General features: G+C 34.4%; 1 protein-coding gene across 1 annotated transcript; it reads left to right on the top strand.

Moving 5' to 3' along the window:
• The first annotated feature begins 71 nt into the window (after positions 1-71).
• LOC124366344 (arrestin domain-containing protein 3-like) lies at positions 72-27229 on the top strand. Its single transcript, XM_046822828.1, has 6 exons — positions 72-315; positions 6273-6431; positions 18412-18594; positions 18920-19108; positions 20057-20540; positions 22742-27229. Exons 2-5 carry the CDS (start codon positions 6360-6362, stop codon positions 20525-20527), a joined length of 915 nt encoding a protein of 304 aa, XP_046678784.1. The 5' UTR covers positions 72-315; positions 6273-6359; the 3' UTR covers positions 20528-20540; positions 22742-27229.
• The last annotated feature ends 314 nt before the right edge of the window (positions 27230-27543 follow it).

The raw sequence follows: 27543 nt of genomic DNA, 5'->3' as shown, positions 1-27543 counted from the left end.
TGCGTTGCATTGTGTCGTCATTTCCGTTCGTTTGTTTGTCTAGTGTGTTATTGTTGATCTCCTTCGACATTTTGTAGTTGTCGTCGTGTCGTGTCGTGTCGTTTGTGTTGTTCTTGTTAAGACGTGATTCGTTTGTTATTAGCGAGAGCTTTTCGGAGCGGTGTTTTCCTAGTAAATAATAATTTATATCAGAATTAGTGATGGACCTAGAAAATTTTAAGATTTTATTAGATATCCCAAATGGTGTATACTATGCCGGTTCTGTAGTATCCGGAAAATTAAAATTTAGTTTGAACCGAGCAAAGAAAATAAGAGGTTAGTTTAGTCGAATAAGACAAAGGCTATTGTTTAGTACTTCTTATTATATGATATTCTTTGAAGTCAGTCAAAGATTATGCTAATCAAATTATATTATAATATCCAATTCACTCTTTATGTAGTTTGTTAAATCCTATGTAGGATAAGGTAAGGGAGAGTTTCTAAAATGCTGGACTGACACCTGACCACTTCCATATAATATTTGGGTAGATTAAGTTAATTGTTCAAAATAATTAATCAGTAACGATTGGTTATATCAATGGTTATGATTCAGTAATATCGTTTGCCAATTTTGATATAAAAAAACAGGGTCCGCTTATCGTATTCTACCCTAATATTTAATGGCTCTCTAAACCACTGCCATCAGGAAGCCCTAAAATTTGTGTTGGGTAGGGTACGATAAGCGGGCCCGGTTTTTCATATCGAAGAATGTAATCATCGATACCTAATATTCACATCTCTAATCCTAGACTATCAATCGATATAAAAGTATCTATAGTCCTCAATAACAATCATATGTTTTAAATTAAAATATGAATTTAATATTTACAGTGATGAAACAAATTATTATAACCAAAATTAGGAAAACTGAAGACGACCATATTTGCTCCTCTCACAGTTACAATTGTTTCTTTCCCACAAATTTCACATAAGTTTAATGGGTTTTCGGTACGAGTCGAACATATTGAAGTCACAAAAAACGTGTCATATCATCTTTCAAAGCAATGTCGTTTAGTTTTCTGAAATTGACTGTCGTTTTTAATAATCAATTGTTACTTATATATAATTGAAATATTACATTACGAGTATTATTTGAAAGTGTTTACAGCTGTTGATGTAGATTATTTAAGATAATTGTTCAAAATAATTAATCAGTATTGATTGATTATATCTATGGTTATGATTAACCTAATATCGTTTGCCAATTTCGATATAAAAAACCAGGTCCGCTTATCGTACCCTACCAATATACCAGGGAATAAAAAAACGGTACTTTGGGATTATACCGACAACACCCAGACATGAATCGTTATTTGACATTTTGCTTCTACTGATTACTAGATTAGCGTAGAACAATATTTCGTCAATATAAAACAGGAATTGTCTTATCGCAAACCCCTCCCCATCCTCAGACAGAGGTCAAAGTCGAGCGGTCTAGTAGATAACGTGATTGCAGAGTCTCGCCGCCCGTTCAGCTGGTTCGTCGCTTTGTTTTACTTCCGTGTTTTACCCCTACATTTCTCCAAACACAAAAATTCAACAAAAACAAAAATTACTAAACTCTTTATTGAACAAACACTCAAAACTTGTTTTTATTCTTGATCACACTCCGCCACCCAAAATGCGAGTGCCTCCGGCCATCAGCGCGGGTTTTGGCAGCCCCACGCTGATGTCGACGAAAGAAAAACATCCCTCGAGATAGTACCTATCAGTAAAATATCAAATTCTAGAGGGGCTGATCAGAAATATAAATTGAATTGTAATGGAAAGGCAATTATGTACCGTGCAAATCATGTGATGCCGCGCGGCCTGCCGTAATCGGGATTCTCGAGAAAGATAAGATAACAGCGACAACAATACCGATCACAATACCTAGAAACACTTGTAAGTTTGTAATTTTATAATTAAACAGTTGTTTTTTCGTTTTATCATGTTTGTTTCTATAAATTTATATTTTTGTGTACTTCATACTAGTGTGGTCGGTATAATCCCAAAGTACCAATAAAACTTTAATCATTGGACGTCGTATTTATTTAAGAAAACTACGAATATCAAGGAGACCATATATTGCCGCCTTGGGTTTTACGCGTATATCACCGACGGCAATATTTTGCCGCCTGGCACTTTTCAGATGCGATATATGGCAGCAATATATTGCCGCCTGGCCCAGAAAGGGTTAAGATCTGCTGTGTTGGGTCATTGCAAATGAAATCAACACATTAAAATCAAATAAAATTACTTTACCACCTCAGAATTTGGTATGAAGGTAGTGCTCATGTAGATTAGGAAAATTACCAATTTCCTCCCAAATATTTCAAACGTTTTCAAAGTTATGGCTATGTAAAGCTTCTCAAAATCCACACAAAAAAACACTAAGCAACATATTTTAAAATCACTATAACTTTACTCCTAATCGAGCTAGAGAGATAAGAGTGGTGTCATTTTACTCCGTTTTAAATGTTCTTCCTTTTGATGTACAACACAACATACTTTGTCGTCAAAAGTGTAGATAAAGAATTTATTTTTTAATGCAATTTATTTGAAAATACTCATGAATAATATTTCAGGAGGCTGGGATCTAAATGATTCTATAAGTCAGTGCCAAAAAAGATTTTTGATTACTCAGATGAATGTGCTGCACAACGTAAAACTAGGAAAACTAGTTTTAACTAATACTGTCATAAGCAAAATTTTGGTGTAGAGACAGAGTGGCATAATTTTGCATATGCTCATGAAAAAAAGACTATATCATGTTCTTGGGACCAGTGCCGGTTTTACCACTACTAGCCCCCAGGGCGAGATTTCTTCGGTGCCCCCTAACTGCAATTCAATTACATACGAAAAAAGGCAATGGCACCCCTCTTCGTCCGGTGCCCCTGGGTGGTCGCCCAACCACGCCCTACCCTAACACCACTCCTGCTTGGGACTTTAATGAACAGACTTGATGAAACAACAAGCTTATAATATCTACAAACATAAAATAAGCTGCCCTTTAACTGCTCTTATAAGTGTTCTTATGTTTTTCTATATGTTATATGTTCTTCCAGTCTGTTAAATTTCCTCAACAACTAAAACTCTCTAAATTAGTCCCAATTTTAAAACACTAAGTCTGAAGCATCAAACTACCACCCAGTCTCACAAATGTCAGCATTCTAGAGAGTTATGAAGACCAAACTCCTTTCCCACTCTTTCAATGGGTAGTTGAAACTTTATCTAGAAAGTCCATCAAATTCTGAGGTGGTCACGTTTATACCCTGCATTGATTTAATATGACCCACGTAGGGTGATACACCAAAGACCGATGTGTCACTTAAATCGGAGCAACCTTTTGGATGTCCAGGAGTGGCACATCACTAACCACAAATGTCGAGATTCTGGGGTGCAAGGGTAATTCGATAGATCTACTCTACTGTGGGAGAGGATTGTTGGAGTTGGTGGGGTTCGTTCCCTAAGTGTCAGAGGTTCTTGCTAGCCTCAACTTAAGGGTATGCCACCCCCTGCCTGCTTTAATTGGAGAGGCTGGTTCACAGCTGGCCTCCCCTTCTTTCAGGGGGACATGACTTAAGATTAGTGCCCTAAATTCTTCCTGATGGAACTTGGTGGGAGGTGGCCCCTACCCCCCAACCTTACACGTCCAGAATATCCTGTAACTCCGGAAGCAGTGTAAAGGTCGTTATAGGACTGGGTGCAATTTATAAGCTTTTTGTCCTAAGATATTTGTATTGAATTGACTCATCCCACCATTGCTACTTTTTGATATTTATGTTCTGCCAATGACCAATAATTGCCTCTAAATATCCAATCAAAGATTCATATAGATATTTATTAGTTAAGACATCCATATTTTCTGCTTCTACCATTATAGCCATTCCCAGACTTTTTGTAGACTCTGCTTAACTCACATTTATGATGCAGCTCCAAGCATCAGATCCTTCTGGAATTTTATAAACAGTATGAACAATGTCACCTCTTCCAACAACTCAACTCATCCTCTATCTGAAACGTCCTTCAACCTTGATGATGGATCTGTGTTCTCAGCTGTTGATGTTTGCAAAATATTTACCGATCATTTCTCAGCTGCTTTTACCTTGCCTACTGCTTAGATTCCCCAATATCATTTTAATACTTGAATAAATTTGTCATTTAAAAAATGTTGAATGCAAGCTAGCTTTACTCAATCCTGGGCCAGTTGAGACACCTCCCTCAGTTCTTGCTTCTTACTTCATGGTGTACTTTCAACTCCTAGAACTGGAAACCTTTCGTGATAGGTTGAAATCGAGCTTTGTGGTTCCAATTCATGTCATCGAACATCCCCTAAGTGTGTAAATGTAACTACAAGGCAATATCTACATATCTGCCTTAAGAAAGGTGTTTAAGACCTTGATACTCAACAATATTAGCTTTAATTGCAAGTTGGAATAAGACTCAGACAGAATGGATTTATGCCTTGAAAGTCTATTAATATTTGTTTGAAGAATTTATATACCCCACCTTTGGAAGGATAAGAAGGTGGATTGTTTATGTATTGATTTATCCAAGGCCTTCAACAAGATTAGTCATTGATATTTTCTCGCTTATGGAGTTGAAAGCTTATGGTGTTAAGGACAGTACAAAACGCTAGATCAAATTTCTTGAAGAAACATTGAGACCTTTCCTTGTAAATATGGCATCCACAAGGTTCTCACCTTGGACCATTCCTCTTCTCCGTCTTCCCCAGTGAAAATGTGGACTGTATCAATATAAATTGCTTACTCTTTTCAGACTATATCAAGGCATTCATTTGATGACCACTATCTACTTCAATGTAAACTTGACAAGATTAAAGATTGTTGTTCACTAAACTACACCAATAAATGTGTTGTGATACCATTTCATAGTTACCTCAAACCTTTGCAACTTGTCTATTACCTTTGAAACTGTTCTCTGCCACAATTCTGTGATTCATGACTTAAGAGTTGTGGATATTGATGATATTATGAGATGGACAAATAGAGCAATTGGCCTTCTCATCAGAACTTCTGGAAAAACTTCCCTTATTTTGATCAAAAAATATTTAATCATCTCCCCAAGAAAACCTCATTAGCTTAAATCATCTAGTTTTAACTTTAGCATCTTGAAAATCTTTTAGGACAAATAATTTTATTTGGTTGCATATTTGTTTTTAGTCGGGTTTGAATTATTTATCTGTTTTTTTTTTTTTTTTTTTTTTTTTTTTTTTTTTTTTTTTTTTTTTAATTAGTATATACTGAAAATGCTTGTGATAACAAATTTATTTATCAAGTTTGAGAACTGGCCTAAGTGTGATGGCAATGAATTTTGTTTACCTGCTGATCCCCATATCAACATGGTCACATTCAGTGATCCCAGAAGATTTGGAAAAACTCTGGGTAAAACTCTGTTACAACTGGTCTTCTGACTTGATTACGAAGGCTCGGTTTAGATTCCTTTTTTGTACTTTTTTAATAATGATTCTGTTTTCTTGTTATAAATGTACGAAGACAACAGGCAGGTATGTGCATTCACATAACACTAGATTTAATGGACTTGTTAGTCCAAATCAACGTAGACTGAATCTTTATGAAAATCTTCCCTCTTTTTCTGGAAGATGTCTTTTTAATGTTTTGCGGAACACATTTGGAATTAACAAAATCCTCAATTGTTTAAATCTAAATTAAAATCACTTAACTAATAATGTGTTTTATGATGTGGATGAATTCCAACATTCAAATTGAACTTCAATTTAATTTTAATTAATTCATCATTTTTTTTTGTTTAAGCAACAAATCTATTAACAATTAATTAAAACTTCTGTAGGCCATTGCTACAAGAAACTAAACTATATTTTATTACTTTTATAATATTATTATAATATATTATTAACTATTATAAAACATTCAAAATTCAAAGTGTTTGTAACATTGCTACCAACAATACTATTGTAAAGTCATTACAAAATTTATTTATGAGTATAGTTGCAATAGGCTGTTTTGTTTACAAAATCTACTTAAAAGTATTCTGGAATACTTGTAAAATTTACTAAACTTTTAGTTATTCACAATTTTATTGTATCTATAACTGTTTTTAAGATATTAGTTACATGTAAACCAAAACGATTTATTTGGAATATTGGAATGAATGGTGATTTGAGTATATTGATTGTACCAGATTTTTTAACATTGATGTCTTGAACTATTTATTAACTATTAATTGATCATGGTTTTTATGATTTCCAGGTGTAAAAATTGATTTTCTTGGAGAAGCCAAAGTTTCGTTCAAGGGTAATTTAAAACCCGCTAGCCCGGAGGAAATTTCGAAACGAGATGAGGCTGTTACCTTCTGTGCTTCTGAAGAATACTTTTCTGCAATGTACTACCTCCTGGGTAGCTCTAACAGTGAGTACAATATTACAATAACACAGTCTAAAACAAACTGTTTCAAATGTATAGATTACACTAGTTACATAAATTACTTAAGGTTAGTTACAGTAAAAGAAAGAGAGAGTGAATAACGACTCAATTTAACGTGAATTTCTTATTCTCATTCCACACATATAAATAACAAAAAATTCATAACCTGTAATTTGAAGTACCCATTGACACCGTACTGCTAACTCTAAATATGCACCTTTGCCTCAACCACACTTATCTTCATTCCACGCTGGAGAATTGACTGAGCTGATGTCATTAACAATTTCCTCTTGCTCTGCTTCGGTGATCTTACTGTCCAATGTCAGCATGAGAACTTTGCTATTCTTAATAGCAAACAACTTCTCTAATCCCCATTCTCATCAGTACAGTTTGAATCCTCCGACAAGTTAAAAGTCACAGTTTTAAAGATGATCAGCTGTGACCCATGCTCTATTATCACAATGTTCAGTTCAAATGTGCCAAATTCGCAATGCCTGCAGTAATGACTGGTGCAACATCATCGCATAGCCAATAAAAAAAGCACCATCTGCAAGAGCATAATATCCTACTGGGCATTCCAAAGATCTGAGCCCAAAATTGACCACTGAGCTGCCCCAGAGGTTCTTTTTCACTGGCTTGTCTCCTAAAGCAACAAATACTCTTTCAACAGTCTAAGAAGATAAAAGAATTTATAAAAGTGAGCTCTATATCTGTAATAACACAAGTGGGCGTGTCAGGTAGCTTGAGCCTTCTGTTCATCTCACTGCTTCAACATCAGGCAAGGCATTGGGTTAAGAGGACTCTTTGAAAACCATAATAGAGTTCAGAATAGTTACATCTCCAACAGCTCGAGGCTTTATCAACTTTTCCATTACTTTATTAGCTATGTCCAGCATGCACATTATACTACTCCTCTCAAGGTGTGTTCTTCTCTTTGTTCAGCAGCACAACTCTTGCTGTCTTTGAGTGTGAAATAAATAATCCTGGTATTCAGACAGCATTATATCTATTGAGGAGAATGTCATGGGACCCAATAAGGAACCGGTGCCTTTTGATTGTTAAGAGATCCAACTGCAATTTTTAGATCATCCAGAGGGAACAGTGGAACATTCTTTCCAATCACCAAGGGCGATTGTTCCATCCCAAGTGGATGGATTTAGAATAGGATATCCACTACTTACCACATTACTGCTTCTTCATGGCGAGATCTTTGATGTGAACATCTTATAAACTGAATCCTGATTGTATCTTCTCTTGTTTGTCCCTCTGGAACAGGAATTATAAGGCTGGCACTCACAATAAAATACCTCACCAATTTTCTTCATTTAGCTTTTCCACGTTCTGTCAGGGATTGTGACCACCAGAGTCCTGTATTGTCATTCATACACCTCCATCATACTGGAAGGTAATATGCTACAAGTCACTGCCATTCTAACATTCCACCATCGTGTCCAGCCTCTGGTTCTTTGTGCCAAATTTTCCGATATCAAGTTGGAACCCAAATTCTAGCCTCCAGTAGGTTGTCATATCTCATTTATTCAGAACAAGTCCAAGGCTTACCAGACTGGCAGCACCCAACAAAAGGTGCCCCCAGCTGCTTGAGTCATACCCCACTGGCATTGCAGTTTCCATTGATGACAATACTCCTAATAGTACCCTGATTTTGTTTTATATTGCATCTAACTTTTCTGAGTATCTTGTGATACCTTCATTTGAGAACAGATGGGAACACGAGTTACATTTCAACTGGTGATCCAGGCATATCCCTCACCAGTTCCATGGTCTGTCTTCAGTATAATGTATGTACTTCAGCTACAACTGAAATAATTATGTTTGTTACGAGCCCTGCCATACTTTGATGGGACACTTCTACCCTCGTAATATTTCACTTTAATAGATAGATAGCTGCACAGTTTTTTGTTTTGTTAGTTGGCTAAACTGATACAAATAACAAATAAAATATGATTTACTCAATAATGTTACAGGTTGTTTATTGTTAGTGTCAGTAAACATGGCTGGTGATACCACTAAATACAACACACATCTGGCTGTTGTTGTAGTGAAATAGATCATTTCATGAATGATTCTATTTTGATGAAAAATTTAGTATCGATAGTGAAGAATTGGAGGTGAAATATGATCGTGAAACATGTTAACAGCTTGTAAACTCTGAACATTTTGAATCAGAACAGGAATGGTTAGTTCCTGACATAGGCAAACTGCCAGCAAAATCGATAAAGTAGTTGCAGATGAATTTATGATGGATGTTGATCAGATTTGTCAGTAATAAGGTGGGAGTATGCCACAGTGCTGCGTAACAGGCTTCACTGAGGTTTTGCAAATTTTCAAGTCTATAGTTCATTTCAGTCTTGAGGTGTCCTGCAAAGAGACATACAATCAGAAAAGATATTTTTACGTCCCCCCATCAGACAAAAGAGAAAATTTGCCCAAGTTATTGAGTGATAGTTTTCAGTGATGCTCAGTGAAATCTCATATTTTTTCTGCTTCTTCTTATCCACTGTTTTTTTAAAGGAATGACACCACTTTTTCATAAACATTAAGTCACCAGCTGATGCAATGGCCTGTTGTTCAATATAGGCTGTTGCACACTCCAGGGCTACCATTCCTTCTTATTGGCTCAAAATTCCCTCGGTGTTTCCCTCTTCACTAACTTCGTCTTCTTCTTCCAATTTTTTTTCTTGAGTCGTGACTGCTTCAATTATGTCATCATCATTAAGTATCTCATTCCCAAGTTTATCATCATTGTGTGAAACCCATTCCACATCATCATTCTCAAATAGATCTGTAGAATTGGGCGGGAGCAGTAGATCATTCAACGAGGACTGGTTATTGTCCGATTCAGAGACAAGGAGAATTGATTCTCCTGCTCTCTGGTTTCATCCTTTGCTCAACTCTACAATATCTTCTACTTTCAGCCAGACCTTTCTTCAGGACAATGTAGACAATGGTATCTCATAATAAGACAACCACCATAAAAATTACGTCCTTAATGTTAATTGTCGTAAGGGTATGAATAAGATGCTTTCACCATCAATTTTATCCAGGATTTCAGAAAAAAGCTTCCTGCAGTACTTTCTCTCAAAACGTTCAATGATACCTTGGTCCATTGGTTGAGAGATACTTTTGACATTAGGTTAGCATATACTTAAGTTTCATGTCACTGTAACCATCACATTCAAGGTCCTCCATGGGATGTGTAGACATATTATCAAGCACAGACGTGCTTTAACCAGCAACTTGAAGAATGTCAAGTGTTTTTTTAACTCTTGGAACGAATTCGGTCATGAACCACTCTTAGAACAATCATGTATCCATCCAGGCAGACTTTTGAACTCTGTAGTACACTGGAAGAGAAGACATATTCAAGTTCTTAAATGCTCAGGGTTTGCCCGCCTTCCCTGTTAGAAACAGAGTCAACTTGTGTGAAACGGTTGCATTCCAGCATAACGTGACAGTGATTCTTTCTTTATTTACCTTAAATCCTACTGCTAAAGTTTCTTGAGCTATAGCAAGGGTTTGTTAAGACAAAAGTTTGTACGTAGTTTAAACTCGTCTCGTCAATATTGTAAACTTGTTCAGGGCTCAGTTTTTCACAAGCAAGTACATGCCTAAGTTTTTCTGAAAATTCACTAGCAGACTGTTTATCTGCTGAGAGCTTCTCCCCATTCATTCCTAAAAACTCTACTCAATATTTTTTCCATCATGTCAGCTATCACTAGCTGAAAATTTGTCTTTCTCAGCAAGTTTTATGTAAAGAATAATCGCCTTTTCCTTTAAAACGGGTCTATTTGTTGGAGTCCCTCTTCTACGCTCCTGCATAAACCACAGCCATAATGCATCATCAACCAGTTTGTGTTTTGGTTTTTTAAATTAGATCTAGTAGTCAGGATTTGTTTTGTTTCTAGTAGTATGGACGTAAAGTATAAAGTCTATCCTACATTTTCACCGTTGTATGTTTACGTTTATTACTCATTTTTGTAAACACGTTTTTGCTGCAGATACAACACAGTTTAACACAAAACATATTAGACATGTAACAATTAAAATTGATCCGCAAATGAACTGAGATTATTTGTTTACGTTTTAAACGAAACGTAATAAGCAAGTTGAACGTAATTTCTGCAGTAGGAAACTGTCCTGCGGGCGGTTTATAATTTCAAAGAAGACAACTGGCTTATCTGGTGGCTGAATCAGAAGGAGTCTACTATAAGCCTTTTCTACAAATATTTTTTTATTCCATTACAAAAATTAAAAACAACTTTAGTGCACAAACTAGTTGTTAATTAATGTTATTTGCTTGTAAATAACATCTTTAGATATAAAATGTTAAAATAAAAAAACAACTTGTCTCTATAAACCTCCTTAGCTAGCAGGTAATTGTTATATTTTAATAATGGTAAATAAAAGTAAACCTGATTGTTAACATTTAGCTTATAGATCATTAATTAAATGTTCTATTTATTTAACCCAACTATTTACCTCATCTAATCATTTAATTATACTTTATTTTATGTGGTTCACTTGTTTTATTTCTGCTGGTGGGACTGTACATTTTTATATCATCACCATTGTCGAACGTTTAATATAGGTGAAAGGTTACAAAGTTTTCCGTTGAAACAAAGTTAAATAGTAATACAAAATAGATTTTACAGGATAAAGTGAAAATGGGTTCGGCTTTGGCAATCATTACGTGATCTAATAATGTAGTAAACATATGTATTTTTCTTTCTCAAATACAGTTCAACACAAAATGTCTGTTATATACAACAAATTTCAATTTTTTAAAGGATACTTTAAGGATAAAAATCCCACTCACTATTTCACTATTCAAAACAATGATAGTGAATTACCGTTTACTCCATTGATAATAAAAGTTTCCTAATAAAAACATAAACAACTTTTTGTATGCCATTGCAGGATGAAAAATTCCACACTTTCCAATATAGCAATAGTAAATCACTAGGTATTAAAGTTTATTACAGTGTTACTAAGTGGTTAATCGCAAATGGATGCTTCTTCAGGTGAAATTCTGCTGCTGCCAGGAGAGTATGAATATCCGTTCTCCACGACTCTGCCTCCTGTACTACCTTCGTCTTTTGAGAGTAAACACGGCCATATTCGATATTACATTAAAGCTAAATTAGAAATCCCCTGGGGTGTTGATGACAAAGTGGAGAAAAAGTTCGGCATAAAGGCTAATCTTGACCTCAACTGCATCGCACAAGCTAAGGTTTAACAATTCAGTCTAAAGTCTTGCAGCATGGCATGAATTAGCATTCTCTTACTCTTTAATAAACTTTCTGAACATATGGATTAGTTTTTCTATTTCTTCTAAAGGTGAGGTGTTTACATGGACTTTAGTAGTTTTCTTGTTTCGGAAGAGTGCAAAGTACTAAGATAAAACTTTATACTATCAAGTTTCATTGTGAGTATAATATGAGTCACTCATATGTAAAAAAGTACTTATTCATATAAATATAATTATTACTTGTAGAAGAACATGCAACTCATCTATATCTTATTTTAACGTAGCCTCTTGCATGCTGAACAATTTGTATTCTTCATTTTGGAAACTTGAAGATCTTTTCTTTGGAGAAACTTGAGGTTAGTTGCGAACCAATTGTGCATGCATTTATTAACTTCTTAGCTGTCTACAAATCATCTCTCTTCCATTACTTTTTTTAGAGACCCAAACGAAAAATATGAGGCACATGAGGATGAATCAGAGCTGTAATGGGAGTATTTTAGAATTTCCCGATCAATTTATTGTCATTGACACGAATTACTAGTAGGCCAGGAGCTGAGAGCCATTTTCCATTGTGTAAGCATGCAACGGTTTTTATGAAATCGGATAATTTGTCATTTAGTGTTATTTTAGATTTTTCCAAAATAATTTTGTATACAACCAAAGAACTGTGTATTGGTGGTTTTTCACTAAAATTGCTCAGCAACCTTTAGCAACGTAATTTTGTTATGAGTGATGATATTTTTTCCAGCCCGATATTGAAATTCTGCATACCTTGGCAAAACATATATAATAAGACAGTGTACCTTTGCATATAGTATGTACATTTTATAAAAACCCTTGCAAATTGGCCAAAGTGGACTTGCCAATATAAAAGTTACAATATGGCTAGTTGGAGGGTTAAATGCACCTATTTTTAGTCTATCTTTAATTTTATGACGGTGACATAAAAATTATCAGTGTATGATGGTAGGTTTTAAGTATATCAAGCTAGGAAAAATTAATGTTTCATAATGTTAACCATTTTGATACCCTCCCATTTTTATCTCAACCATAACTGACATGGCTGATGTTAGATTTCTAGATGATGTGAAAAATCAGGTAGTGTGTTTATATAGTACATTAAAATGTATTTTAATCTCTGTTTACCGCACACCTGATGGAGATCACAGTATTTTCCTAGATAACTTTGACAAACTTCTATTTTCACTGCTAAAATACAATCTTCCTATTATTGTTTGTGGGGATTATAATATTGATGTCAATGACACTGATATTTTTACCTTACAGTTTTTGAATGTTTTACGATCAGCTGACTGTCATTATTTAAATAACGAACCAACTCGAGGATTGGCATGCTTAGATAATGCAATAACAAATATAAGTAGGGGCTACATTTCCACCAAAGTATTAAGACCTCCATTATCTGACCACTGTGCCTTGGACATTACTTTTAGGCTAAATTCTCCCTCTATTTTCAGAAGGTACAAAAACCGACGTACTGTTTAAAACGCTGTTTTGCTGAAAGAAACATTATTGAATTTAAATCAGTTTCTTGCTGATATTGACTGGAATACTGTGTTTGCCAACTCCTCTGATGATTGCCTGTTTGATACTTTTATTTCATATTTCCTGGAAGGTATGGATAAATGCTTTCCTTTTAGGACTTATATAGAGAAGAGGGCTCAACAAACATCAAGACGTAAGCATGTTACATGGTTTTCACAGCTTCATCAAAAACTTAAAGAAGATGTACTCAATTTACATGTGAATTACTTGTGGTCTTGTAGGTATGGTCTATTCAGGGATGAAACAAAGAGACTATATACCGAAGCAAAAAATATATATAAAAGGGAGATTAAAAAGGCAAAGCTGGAGGCCAATGCTAGCTATATAAATGCTTCTTCCAATAAATGCAAAGCTGCTTGGAAGGTTGTGAATGCAGCAAGGGGCACTTCATCACCATCTGCTCAGCATGATATATCACCAGATGAGTTCAACAACTATTTCATCGATGCTGTAGCTGCAATACAAGATGAGATTGAGTCCTCAGTTGATGCGTCCTTGGATCTTCTCTCAAACCACCCTCTGCCTGATGTCATCTATAAATGGAAGCTTGTGTCAAGTGAAAAATGTCTTATCTCTCTCATTAATAGCATAAAAAAAGAGCAGTGTAAAGATATCTATGATATCAGTGGTGGCCTGTTTAAAGAAAGTGTTACCGTGTGTTGTGGAGCCCCTAACAACTTGTGTCAACGATTGTCTGGTTAAAGGTGTTTTTCCTCAAGCTCTAAAAGTTTCTAAGGTGGTCCCTATATTTAAGAAGGGTGAAAGGTCATCTCCTAGTAGCTACAGACCGATTTCTGTTATGCCAATTTTTTCAAAAATGTTAGAAACAGTGATGAAGCACCAGGTGAGTGATTTTTTTTGAGTTGCACTCTCTTTTTTTTTTCAAATTCCTCAATTTGGTTTTTCGAGAAGGTAGGTCAACTGTGGATGCAGTGGAGGGTCTTGTGGTATCTGTATTGGAGGGTTTTGAAACTCACTGTAGCACTTTAGCAACCTTGTGCGATCTCACAAAGGCGTTTGACTGTGTTCCACACGAGACTCTTCTCAAAAAAATTACATTATTACGGCATAAGTGGTGTGGAGCTAAATCTTTTTCAGTCTTTTTTAAGCAGTCGCACTCAGAGAGTTTTGTATTGGCAGCAAACTGTCTGAAATAGTAGATATAAATTGCGGAGTACCACAGGGATCGGTCTTGGGCCCTTTTTTTGTTTCTTGTACATATAAATGATTTGCCTGTAAATGTTAATTGTAATTCTGTTGTATTTGCCGATGACTCAACTTTTTTCTGTAGAAACAAGCTAGAGATGCTATCTGGTATAATGGATAATTATATTACTGAAAGTTCCATTTGGTTTCAGTCTAACGGTCTTATGCTAAACCAGTCTAAGACTCAATCTATAATTTTTAGTTTATGTAATCGTGAAACTGACTTAGGCTTTAAGATTAATGATAGTGTCAAATAATTAGGTATAAACCTTAGATTCTAAATTAGCTTGGAATGCCCATGTAAATAATGTTTCTGTCAAGCTCTCCAGAGTAATTTATTTACTTAGACAAATTAGAAAGCTTGTGTCCCAAAACAATATGTAATTAATGCATACTATGCTTTTTTTAATAGTATAATTTCTTATGGTATTATTCTTTGGGGAAACTGCAGTGATGTACAGAGAATCTTAATTCTACAAAGAAAGCTTTAAGAATTTTAACAAACTCTCCTTATAGGGCACATTGCAAACCTCTTTTTGTTCAAGAAGGTATTCTTACTGTGATAAATCTGTATATATTTGTTTGTTTATGTAATGTTTAAGAATAACTTGCAGGACTATTACACGAGGAATGAACTTCATCATTACCATACTAGATTTAATGCACTGTTAGATTTACCATATGTTAGGTTAGCAAAAACTCAAGCATCACATAAAGTTATAAGCAATCAAATTTTTTTAATAGATTACCTTCTAGTGCCCGATCTGTGCCTATAAAGTAGATTTAAAAGAGTGTTATATGCCTGGTTAAAAGAAAACCCATTTTATCATGTACAAGAATTTTTTAATATGCCTGACATTGATGTTATTTTTTAAGTCTATATGTTATGTGTCTCTTAAAGTTTTATTGCTACATGTTGTGTTTTTAAAGTAGTCTAGTCATTGTATTTTTATACGAAAAGGTATTAATCATAACTTAGGCTGTGACGATGTCTATTACACTGTTTCTTGTGTTAAATGACAAAATAAATTTCCTGATTTCTGATTTCTGAGTAACAAATTGCCCCTTGGCTCCTACGCTGTAGAGCCTGTTATATTTAACTGTTTCACCACTTATTCCATTATGTGACCATAAAATCCACTGCCTTTGAAATAAAGTCTGTGCATGAATATACTACTATCATGTGATGGTTATGAGTGAACTACCATTCTAATCTTTTTTGCTAATGCATGCTTTTCTGCATGATTTTAAAAATTATTCCTTTATGATTAAGGCAAACCAACCAAATGGTGCTATTAAGTAATTTATAAGCGTTGGGTTCTAAGAAAGCTACTCAAAGTTGCCTTTCAAGTTTTTGTGAGGATATGTGTGCCAGTCTTGTCTATTAACAGGTGCCCATCTTAGAGTGATCAAGTCATTCCCAGAGCAAACGGGGACATCCTTCTTGAAATTATTATCTCTCCCTTCCCCCATAAGGAGGAGGGTAAGGCTTGTACCCATAGCATTATGACCTGGGAGGCTGTTCTTGAGGTTTCTGAGTTGCTGATTTGTTTGATTATGTGAAGGGCAGTGCTCTACATGGGGTTTCCAGTTGAGATCAATGTCTATGCTCATTCCAAGATATTTGATCTCCTGAAATGCAGATGTTGGGTAGTGCAGAAGCATTCCTTCATTTTGGACTAAAATATAACTCTTGCGTCTTGTCTTCATTCAATACCAGGTCATTCTCCTGAGTACTGTTTAGTAGCAATGTAGGCATTTATCTCTTAATTTTTCAACATTTCTGTGGGAAACAACGAGGGCTGTATCATTGGCATAGAGGAATGCCTCACAATTTTCCTTTAACAGAGAGACAATGTTATTTATATACACAATAAACAGAACGGAGTTCAGAACTGACCACTGAGGGACACCTTTTGTTGTTTGTACTTGTGTGAATGTGGTTTTTTGAGATGTCTTGCTTATTAAAGTTACCTCAGTCATCTGTGCCCTTCCACTGAGGTAGCTCTGAGACCACTGATGAGATGTTTCTTGTATACCTATATTTTTTAGTTTGTTGAGAAAATGATTGTGACTCAGACTATCAAAAGCTTTACTAAAGTCCAGGAATCAATTATCGTTTCCAGTAAGTCGATTATTGCTGTGATGGTGGACTTGCCTTTTCTAAAGTCATGTTGACGACTGGTTAGAATACTATTGCTCTCTGCAGATGTGAGCGCAACCTTGTAACAACTATTTTTTCAAAAACCTATGATAGGGTGTGGATGAGTGATATCGGTTTGTAGTTGTTGGCTAGGAAAGTGGGTCTTTTCTTGTGTTTCAGGTAGACCAATGAGTTATTAAGTAAGTAGGGAAGGAAAAATGCATTGTTGGAATGATTTGTGTATTTCATCAACCAAGGGGGTTATAACTTCATTTTTGCAGTGTCGCAGGATTGTTGATGATATTTCATCCATTCCAGTAGATGGTTTTGATTTAAGAGGTGATATTGTTTTTATTACCTCTGCTTTAGTTGTTGTTTAAGATTCTCTTCAAGAGACCTGAACTTACTTTCATGGTGTGTTGTGTATTGTGTAACTTTTTCAGTAGCATTGGCAAAAAAGATATTAATATGTTCAACTATTTTCTATCATTGTCAAGCCTTCTGCATTAAGAGATTTGATGTAATTTTGTTTAGTTTTTTTTGCTGCAATAATTACTATTTCTTACTTGCCAGACTGCTCTGGTTTGGTTTTTCACGTTTGCAATATAGTTATCAAACTCTTTTTTGTCATTGGCTTGTTTTTTTATTTGCTTCAGTACCCATCAGAATTGATTTATTGAGTGCATGTTTGTTTCCTTTGATGTTTTTTGCCCATTACCAGACTGAATTTAGTGCTTCTTGTTAAATTATGTGTAACCCTGGTCTGCATTTTGTACGTTTGTTCCCAAGTTTCGCGTGCTACAATATTTTGGAGTTTTCTAGATTTCAGGTATTGAGTACTTTCAAGTTGTACTTGGTGTTACAGCTTTGTCAAATTCAAGGTGTATAGTGCATATCTTACCTATGTGGTTTGTTTATCTGCATTGTTAATCTCTGTTGCCATCAATTTTGTTGCAATTATGTCTATTGATCTTTCTAAGTCAGTGGTGATTCTTGTTGGTGATAGAGGGACTGTTAATAACATGGCTCATAAGAACTTCATTCAATAGCTCATTGTCGTTCCCGATAAGCCACGATGTCCACATTCACCAGGAATGTCATCACGAATGTTGACGATTTTCAAACTTCGTTCTGTAACAATCATTCGTAGGTTACCTCTCCCTCTTTTTCACAACTCTCTCTCTCTCTCTCTGAAACTAAGGGTCAGACCTGCTAAGATGAACCAGACCCTTTCATGGCCTGGCATTAATACCAGCTCCACCTGATTGTATTTCATTAGTGCCTTTAGATTTTGTCACAGCTTATTAAAGGTCTCAACTCAATCTCGTACTTGAAGCCTTGAGTTGCTTAGCTTTGGGTCATATCTTTAATTTCTTTCAGAATGGCACATACCTTATAAGGGGCCTATTTCTCACTTACTAATCATTCAATAGCCTTTATTCTTAACTTTTCCTATAGGCATAGAAACATTATATTACCTCTATTTTTATCACATTGTTGTAACAATTTTATTTAATATCTCATAGATAGTTAATTCAATTAAAACATTTTTATGAAAGAGAACCTGTTTAGAAGTGGGAAATTGTTGAGTTATAATGACTTCTTCCCTGAACATGTTTTAGGAGAAACGTTATATTACCTCTATTTTTATCACATTTTTGTAACAATGTTATTTAATATATAATAAATAATTAATTCAACTAAAACATTTTGATAAAAGAGAAGCTGATTCAGACGAAGGAAATTGTTGTATATTGACTTCTTCCCTGAACGTGTTTTAGGAACCAATAAAACGAGAAGTGTCAACGACGTTCTGCTGCATGTGGTGTCGCTCGGGCCCTCTGACGATGGTCCTGAACTTGCCATATGCTGGGTTTGTGCCTGGCCAGAACATACCTATGATCCTGGAGGTGGACAACGCGAGTAACGTCGATGTGGATAATGTTGTCGTTAAGTTGCTGCAGGTTGGTTAGTCATATTGTTTGTGTTGCTTAGTCTGATAGACCTTGTGTGATTGATACTTAGAAAAATGTATATACATTATGAACGTTGCAGTTTCTCCAGATTGAAGCGATCAGAATGATCCACAAAACAAATTATCTTTATATATAATATATTGCAAACTGATGTGGTGTCTCTTAAGGGTAAAGACTCGGTTCTGTGCTGTTTCTCTTTTAAATATACAATGTTAAATCACCCCTAAAAGACTACTCTACTACTAAATAGTTACAGCTGAGCATATTCAGCCTCTTGTTAACTTTGGTACAGTTTAGTGTATGGTGTGTTTAGGTTATTACGTGGAAGGCTAGTGTACCTGAGAGTAAAACAAAGACAGACACAGTGGACCTGGTGGAACTCTCTCTTGCCAATGTCAACGCCAAAGACTCAAAGACATTCACTCAAACCTTTACAGTTCCTGTGGTCCCTGTATACAGCCTGCACCAATGTTCTATCATCACTTGTAACTATGTTTTCAAGGTAAGTGTCTTTAAGGTGTAGCGGTGTTCTCAAAACTTAACTTTAATAATTATTCTTATTTGCTGAAAATTAATAGAATATATATATAAAAAAAAAAAACACTTAGTTTATTTTCTGTATTCTTATATACTTTGATTGGTCGTGGGGATATTAGATGATCTAAGTGGTACTGTATAGATTCATTCAGTACCATTTGGCAGCATCATAGAGAAGATCGTCATGTCATTCTAAGTGCTCTAAAATAGAGTTTAAAATGGCCGCCAGGCAACTCTCCCACTTCCTTGAAGTAATTAGTGTGATTAGATTTCTTTTGGTAAAGAGAATGTAACCAATGGAAATTCATCATGAATTGTGTTCTTTGAATGGAGAAGATATGAGCTATACTACAATTATAAATGGTGCCAATTATTTCGTGTTGAACAAACTACTGTTTGTGACGGAAAATTAAGTGGCCAATCTCCAACCACACCACTTCCCACAACCACATGGTGTGATGGTTGCCTGTGGTGACCTCGTCCAAACTGAAGGTTCATGATGATAGATCTTCAAAGCAACTCTTTGAATGCAGATATGTTTTATTGAATTACTATATTTAAAACTAAGACTAAATAATTGTAAGCACAGATACATGTCTCTTTAATTGTGGTCTTACATATTATGTTACATTTAAACAAAATTGTGCTTTAAAAAGTCTGTTTGTTCTGCCTTACAGAAGTCAAAATAGTACTTTGTCGGAGGCAAGTTTAAGTCATTCATTAAATGGACTGGAGAAATAAAACAGGTTTCAAACACTTTGTTAATCTACTGGTCTTTTTAACTTTGTAGAGTTTACTTTTCAAGCAGCCCTTGAATAGTCTATATGAATAATTGAAATTTGTATGTTGGTATATAATTAGTAAAATATCTTGTCAGTTCTTATTAACTGTGAATTTTAATGTGGGTTGTCAGGTGAAAGCAGGAACGAGTGTCTGCTATCTTGATCTGACAGAAGAAGTGCCTGTGTTTCTGGGCACTGTGCCAGTGTACAAGGATGGAGAAGCATTTCCTGTATATTCCTCTGTGCCCATATCTACGATGCCTATGACACAACCACCATTCAATTCTTCTATGCCGACAGCACAACAGCCATTCTATCCTCCTTTACCGACAGCAGCACAAGCTTTTAATGCTTATATGCCGACAGCAAACCAGCCCAATACCATACAACAGACCACATGTGAACCTTTCCAAAGGCATCCTTCCAGTCCTCCAATGCCTGCGCCAGAGCCTACCTCTAATCCTTCCATGCCTTTGCCACAAGCTCCATTAAACTCCTCAGATCCTTCAGCAGAATTTACCTCAACTTATCCTGCTTCTCTGTTGCCAGAACCAATCGACATCAAGGCCCGCCCACGCAACCAGGGTGGCTGGGCCCATTAGGGACTTGTTACTGGTGAGTTGTCACATATTAGATTATATATTGTGGTTTGGAAAAATTGCTTAGACACAAACAATACACATTGAAAATATGAAAGGCCAACCTTAACCTACAATTTGTAAACAAAAAGAAATCACACAACAATTTGATCTACTTAATGTCGTATTCAAAGTTTGTCTTTTAAATATTCTGTTATGTGGTATTGTATTAAATTGATTTCAATAGATCATTATGTGAATATGGCAATTATGTTAACATTGATGTCACAGCTATTTGTAGTAAAATTATGAGAAAGTATCAAATGATGAAATTCTTATTTATAGATTGTAATCAGCTTGGAAACACATGTTAGATAGTTTGATAATTGGAGAAATTAATGGAGTGAATTTAAATAGTATAAAAGTTGTGACAGTTGGGTTTACAGTGTATTAGTTAACTATTACAAGAAAAGAACCACACCCTACCTCCAACTACATCTCTTCTCCACAATATCGTTTAGAATTATTTTGAAAAATCATTCATTTTATGCCATGTGGTTTAATTGTGACACTTATTTCTTTAATTCGTACATTGTCACAGACTTGTAGTTGCTGCAAAATAATTTAACTTTGGTCTTCTTATACGTGAAGAGGGAACTTGATGTGTAGTCAAGAACCTCTCTAGTGACTTGAAATTATTTGAAAGGAACCAGAATTTTGAAATCTAGAACTTGTATTTTTTCGACTGTGTCACCCAGAATAGGTGACAAAATTACATTATCTCTTGTCAACGTTTTCACTAAGTCTCTCTTCTAACTACATCCAACCTATCCATTTATAATTACTAACATTGGAAGTAATTTAAATAACGAAACTCAGGGTGTATTTCTAACAAACTTTAAAACATTAAAAATTCACCCTTTGCAAGGTGATGAAAAGAAATTTCAGAACTACAGACCCATTTCCTTGGTTCAAACAGTTTGGAAGATAATTAAAAAAGGTTGTACATTAAAACACAATAGATTACAAATAGTTAGGTATTTATTAAGAACCTGACAGAGCCTTCGTCAAATCAAGATGATTTTTCTGTCTGTGCTATAACTTTTCTAAAAAAATCCTTGTACAGCCAATGTGAGATCAGTTATGTTATGATAAAATTCTTGGCTTAGTGTACAATAAATAGTAAAGGTTATTGTGTGACTGAATACTTAAAATATCCTAGAACGAGTCACATGCAATTTACATTTCCCCATGTAGTCTATTCCAGAATACTGAAATTGTGCATCAAAAACATTATTGAATAATGGCAAATTTCTGGAAAAATCCTGTTTTCTTCACAACTCTTCCATTGTCAAAAACAAACTTCAAACAAAAAATTGTCCATTAAGATAGGATTTCAGCCACTACAAAAGTAATTTCTCAATATAGCATTGGAACAAATAATTCTTAACAGTGTAACATAATATAACCTAGTAAATGCTGTATTAAATCCATACCTACTGTTAGGGCTGAACTTTTGTCTGCCAGTATCTTGTGTGGTGAATTTGATAAATTATATCACTGCGTGAAAACAAAATTTCCTTGTCAGAACTAAATGTTATTACTTTCAAAGAATTGTGGCTATCTCAGATCACAAAGTTCTTAATAAAGTATAATTTCGGGTCTCATTTATTGATTAGGAATAAGGTTCACATACCGGTGGTGAATTTCACTGTACTTTCTGGTTAGACGGAGGCCACCCATTCAGAGCACTGCGGCTGTTATGGTTAAGCAAATTTATTGTAAATATTGTGTTTACTTTAGTTAATCAGAACATACCAATTTCCGTATGTGGAACAATATGACTGCCATAGCTGTGTGGCTGTGTGGTTTCTGATCAGTTGGTTATTCTGTCAAATGTGAGGTTACCAGTATTATGGTACATTTATCAAAAGTTACAGATGAAGTTGAGTCATGTGGACCCTTTACTTTTATAATCTTGTGCAAAGTGGCTTAGTCTAGCGGGACCTAGAAAATTAGTGGTAAACACACAGAACCTTGGTTGACTCCCAAATGAATTTTTTTTGTTAATTTGTAACTTATCTTACTCGTTTGCAACACTGCTAGTGTAAACTTGGTTATATTTTTCAATATGTATGGTGATTTCATAGTATTGATAAAATAATTCATTATTAATATTTTTGTAGGTAGTAATGTAAACAAGTTTATTAGCTTTTAATTGTTTTTTTTCTTTTCCAGATTTTGGTGCTCAAACTTTTGCCTGTAAGTCACGGATGCCTTTTTATGCCTTAATTCTGTTATACGTTCTTGAGTCTATACTACAATGAAAGATCTCCTCTAAGTTAGATTAGTTTTTAAATGCAGATTCTACGAGATTTGTTCAAAAAGTATTCAGATAGTTTTAATCTCCAATGGTAATCATTATAATAAAATTAAATGCTGTATATTTCAAATTAGTTATTTAGCCGAATTACTTGGCTAATTTTATGAACCTGTATTGATTATTCCTTAACAAAATTAACAGCAAAATTTTATTTTCATGCACATCGAAACCTTCATACTGTTTTTATGTTGAAGAAAACAGTAACCACCTTTAACTCACCAGGTATTCCTCCTTGTGTCATTTTGTTCCTCAATGTGGAACTTGGACTGAAAGGTTTTGAGTTTCAAAATGCGATAGAAAAATGTTGTAGTTGTATAAATGCTAAATCATGGTTTGAGCAACACAAACATTGTTAAATATTTGGCATAACACGGGTATCTATTTAAAGGCCTTGAATCAGACCGTTCATTCATAATTATAGTCAGTCTGATACTTTTTGAACAGAACTCGTATATTGCAGTGTAAAAATACGCTTATTCAAGTCTTTTACTAGTGGAATAATTTTATAGGGACTTTAATCCAAATAACCAATAGTTGCTAAGGAAATACGAGGCATGTTTTAAAAGTTAGTACCATTTTAATATATACAAAAACAAGTCACTTTTTGTAACAGCTTTATTTTTATATGCATGCTTCTTCTTGTCTTCTCTTCTTCACAACTGCAGCCAGCATACAGAACCATTTACTTCTGCCATACTTACCATACCAAACAATAACCTTTTTTATAGCATCATCAGAGAAATTTGCTACCCTATATAATAGTGACTGCAACATGATCTTTTGACGCTATTGTTGTCATTGCAGTGTTAACCTTCAAATGAGAGGAATTTTAAATATCCATAAACAGAAGTAAAAATAATAAATTTTTGCCAAACTTGCCAACAGATGTAGGCTTGCAATGTACAAGCGTGGGATACCACTGCAGCTGCAAGATTTTAAAATGGTACTTACTTATAAAACACACCTTGTACTTTTTATTCTTAAAGCTATGTTAAATTTTATATTGTACTCAATGCTTTCATTTTTTTAATTCTTATTCGTTGATATAAAATATGTGGTAGTTGGAAATTACAGTACATATTTCTAAATAACCATGTATTGCAATGAAGACTGAAAAGGGCATAAAATAAGAATAAGATGTTTCTTGAGCAATTTTTATTAACAATACATAAGATGTGTGTTTGTGATGATGGTTTTACTTAAATTTTAATTTCTTAATTCTTTCAGTTAATTTAATAAGATTTCTGATAATAAATTTCACCATAACGTAAGTGAATTTGTAATAAAAAACGTTTGTGATATGTACTAGTTACTGCAATGCAAATAAAATTGTTGTTGTGTACAAAAAATAATTACTTTTTAGTGTTTTGTTGTTAAGAGAAAACCCTAGCAGCTTTCTGAGTTATTTATATCAATTTCAATTTGGTATAATATCTGGTATTTAGTGTATATAAATTTAAAATTATTTCTAATACTTTTGAGATAGCCTTTTCCTAATCTCACTCATATGAGAACTAAAATGCTGCAAATGGGTCATTTTACACTTTAAATGTATAACAACTGTACCTGAAAGTTCACAAAACAAGTTTATATTTAATGTTATTGTGACTGGATTATGGTTGTGATTAGGCTTCTTACCTGATTATGCGCAATATTGTACTAAACATGTACTTACTAATTTTATATATTGATGTTATTCAATTCAATAATGTTAGATTGTTAGCCATATTAGATTAGATAAGGTTTTGCATTACGGGTACGTTATATTATATCCTCTTTTTATAATAGATTAGATATTGTTTATATACTGATCTTTCTACCTTATTTGCTCAATATATAGCATGATCTGTGATAGCAACACAGTTCCTATTCTGTAAGCAAAATTTTTCCTGAGCATTGCTTTGTAACAGAAATGTATTTGAAGAAGTGTTCATAATAAGAGATTTTGAGACTGAATTGCATCTTGTTACGCTTTATTTTTACAGTTATGATGTTTAATTATCAGGAACAAATAATTATCTTACAGCAGATTTTACATTGTTGGTGTATGAAGTTCATGTTTAGGCTTCTGTGACATCGGACGATTTTGAATTCTAATGCAGAATAAGCATCCATCTGGCATATTGTACTGTTGTATGGATAGTTTTGAATTCAGATTGAATCCGAAAGTTGATATCTCAACAGCATTGGTTGGATTTACAAGGATTCTGGGAATTATTCAATGATTACTCTTTATCTGCAGCAACTAGTGTTATCAGATTCAGAGATTTACCATTTCTGTGCCATCCTGATTGCACCGAGATTAGCTGTCACTCATGCCTGTAATAAGTCTGCTGTCAGTCTAAACATGTCTCGTTAGCGATCAAATCAAACAATCGCTGAAAACCAAACCAAACAGTTCGTGAGTTGCAGAAAGATTTCAACATACGGTACCAAAAACCATTATTGCTGTAATTGTGTTCAATCGTTAAAACAACTGGTTGCGAAGTTCGTCCTAAAATTACTCACAAATGATAAAATTAAGTAGCGTTTGAATTAACACAAGGTTTGTAAGAAATTGTAACCACTGACCCCAACTTTTGGCTGTTGTGAAGTTGGAATCCTCGCTCAAAGGAACCAGATGTAAAACCGTTGAAGAGGTCAAAGTGAATGTGGCGACTAAGGTAATGGCTATCCCAAAGGTGAACTCTGAAATTTGTTTCTTGAAATGGGAAGGATTGTTTGAACAAGTGCATCATGCCCATTAGATAATATAATTCTGAAGGAGACTAAAGTTTAATTGCGATCTTAGTCTTTCAGTAATATCAAAATATCAGATACTTTCCAGGCCGGTCTATATGTTCATTTATCATGGTCTGTGGTACGGTATTGGGCTGTTGTGCTGTCGGCATATAAGCATTGAAAGCTTGTGCTGCTGTCGGCATAGGAGGATAGTATGTATTAGTATTAGAGACTGTTGCACATGTAATACAAATTTGATCTGATGATGACAGCTCTGAGCAATGCTTGTTAGGAAATTTGTGACATAGGAGTAGTTGGTTGAAACTGACAATAAATTCTGATAAGATCATGAAGATTAAAGTGTGGGTTTTATTGATATTTTGGTAAGGAGAGGAAGGAGTTTCTTATGGTAATCATGAAAAGGATGTTGAAGCTAGTAGCATCTTTTTTAAGAGTTCATTTCATTAAAATTATCTTTTTCCAAGATAATTCTTTTCCTCTTGCATGATCAGTTTTAAAAATAAGAAATGACGACTAGGGCTCTATGAGACAGCCATATAAATAGCTGAAACAAGATGGCCACTAGAGTAGCCTGGAGCTATATGGATCAGGTAGTCCATATGATAAGTAGCCTAGGCACCGAAGGAAGTGAGTAAATTAAAACGGGTCTTTAATGGGTACGATTTTTTTCCATCATTCATTTCTCTTTTAATTTTTATCCTTTTCCACCATCCATTTTCATGTGGAGATGAAAAGAGAGGACTATACTAGCAGGTCCTAGAACAATGACTGGAGTAAATCATTGTCCTCTGCATACTTTTGCAGGAGGGTTAATAAGTCTCTATGGAGTCGGTGTGGGAGTCGTATACTGCATAATAGATTAGACTTTTGGACGAAATCACTTTTGATTTTCTTTTCTTTCATTCATATACTCAGATGCAAGATTTATTGAAGTTTAAGTATTAGGAAACAAGATTTTCGGTTGCTGTAAAATAATTATTGTGTTTATATTCTTTAAGCTGTTGGCAGTGTAAAATATGTAAGGGGTAGGAAAGGATATGTGGGAATAAAACACTACTGGCTATTTTCGGTTTAAATTATTTTTTTCAAAACTACTTTTTTTGTATAGTTACAAAGAAGTAGCTCTTAAATTTCATTCCCAACCGAATACATATTGACAGGCAGCTTAATCGTCTGATGTCAGAGCCACCCACCTAAATACGACCAACTTTGAAAAGTTTAGAGGAGAATGTACCTAATAAGATTGAAAGCCTTGTTGTATACAAAATAATGTTTAAACAAGTATCAAGAATAAGACTGATTTTTTATATTGTTATATAAATGGTTTTACTGTATATTTATGTACCATGAGTAAGTTTAGTTTATGTAATGTATTATCGTTTACTAGACTTAGTATAATATTTTCATTGACTCTTTTAGTGGAGAATTTACAAAAAAATTTTATTAGAAATAAGAGCTAATTTGTACGTTTGTATTCTCTTAGTAGTATGAATTTGTGAGCAGAAATTTGTGAGTGAATTTTTGTACTTGTATAATTTTTTATTCTATGGATTTTTATAAACTGTGCTTGACTAACTAAAGTATAGATTTTATGCAGAGTTTGTTTGTAGCACAGTTGTTTCTTTCCTTCTTTATTAAGTTTATGGATATTATTCAACTCTCTCCATGACTATTAGTCAGATCAAACTTCTCGATAATTTCAAAACTTAATTGTTTTAATTTTGTAAATATTAGTATTTTGTCTTTAGAGAAGAGGAGTTAGTTGTATGTTTACAAAGAGCAAGGTGTACAGACCACCTGTACAGAATGGACTTCCTTAGGTGATAAGCTATCTGCACTAGTGATTCATTATTCTATCAGGATTTCTCTGAAGAAAATTTGATACTTTTAGATATGCTTGAACACCAGAAGTTTA

The sequence above is a fragment of the Homalodisca vitripennis genome, chromosome 7 (genome assembly GCF_021130785.1).
Source record: "Homalodisca vitripennis isolate AUS2020 chromosome 7, UT_GWSS_2.1, whole genome shotgun sequence".
In the NCBI taxonomy this organism is placed as follows: Eukaryota; Metazoa; Arthropoda; class Insecta; order Hemiptera; family Cicadellidae; genus Homalodisca; species Homalodisca vitripennis.
The sequence above is the reverse complement of the archived record's forward strand: the minus strand, read 5'-3'. Positions and strand labels throughout refer to the sequence as shown.

What these genes read in the sequence shown, in the direction of transcription:
- LOC124366344 (XM_046822828.1), top strand. Translation starts at nt 6,360, where the DNA reads ATGAGGCTGTTACCTTCTGTGCTTCTGAAGAATACTTTTCTGCAATGT. An exon ending in TTGTCGTTAAGTTGCTGCAG is followed by an intron (nt 18,595 to 18,919) that starts GTTGGTTAGTCA and finishes TGGTGTGTTTAG; the next exon opens with GTTATTACGTGGAAGGCTAG. An exon ending in CTTGTAACTATGTTTTCAAG is followed by an intron (nt 19,109 to 20,056) that starts GTAAGTGTCTTT and finishes GTGGGTTGTCAG; the next exon opens with GTGAAAGCAGGAACGAGTGT.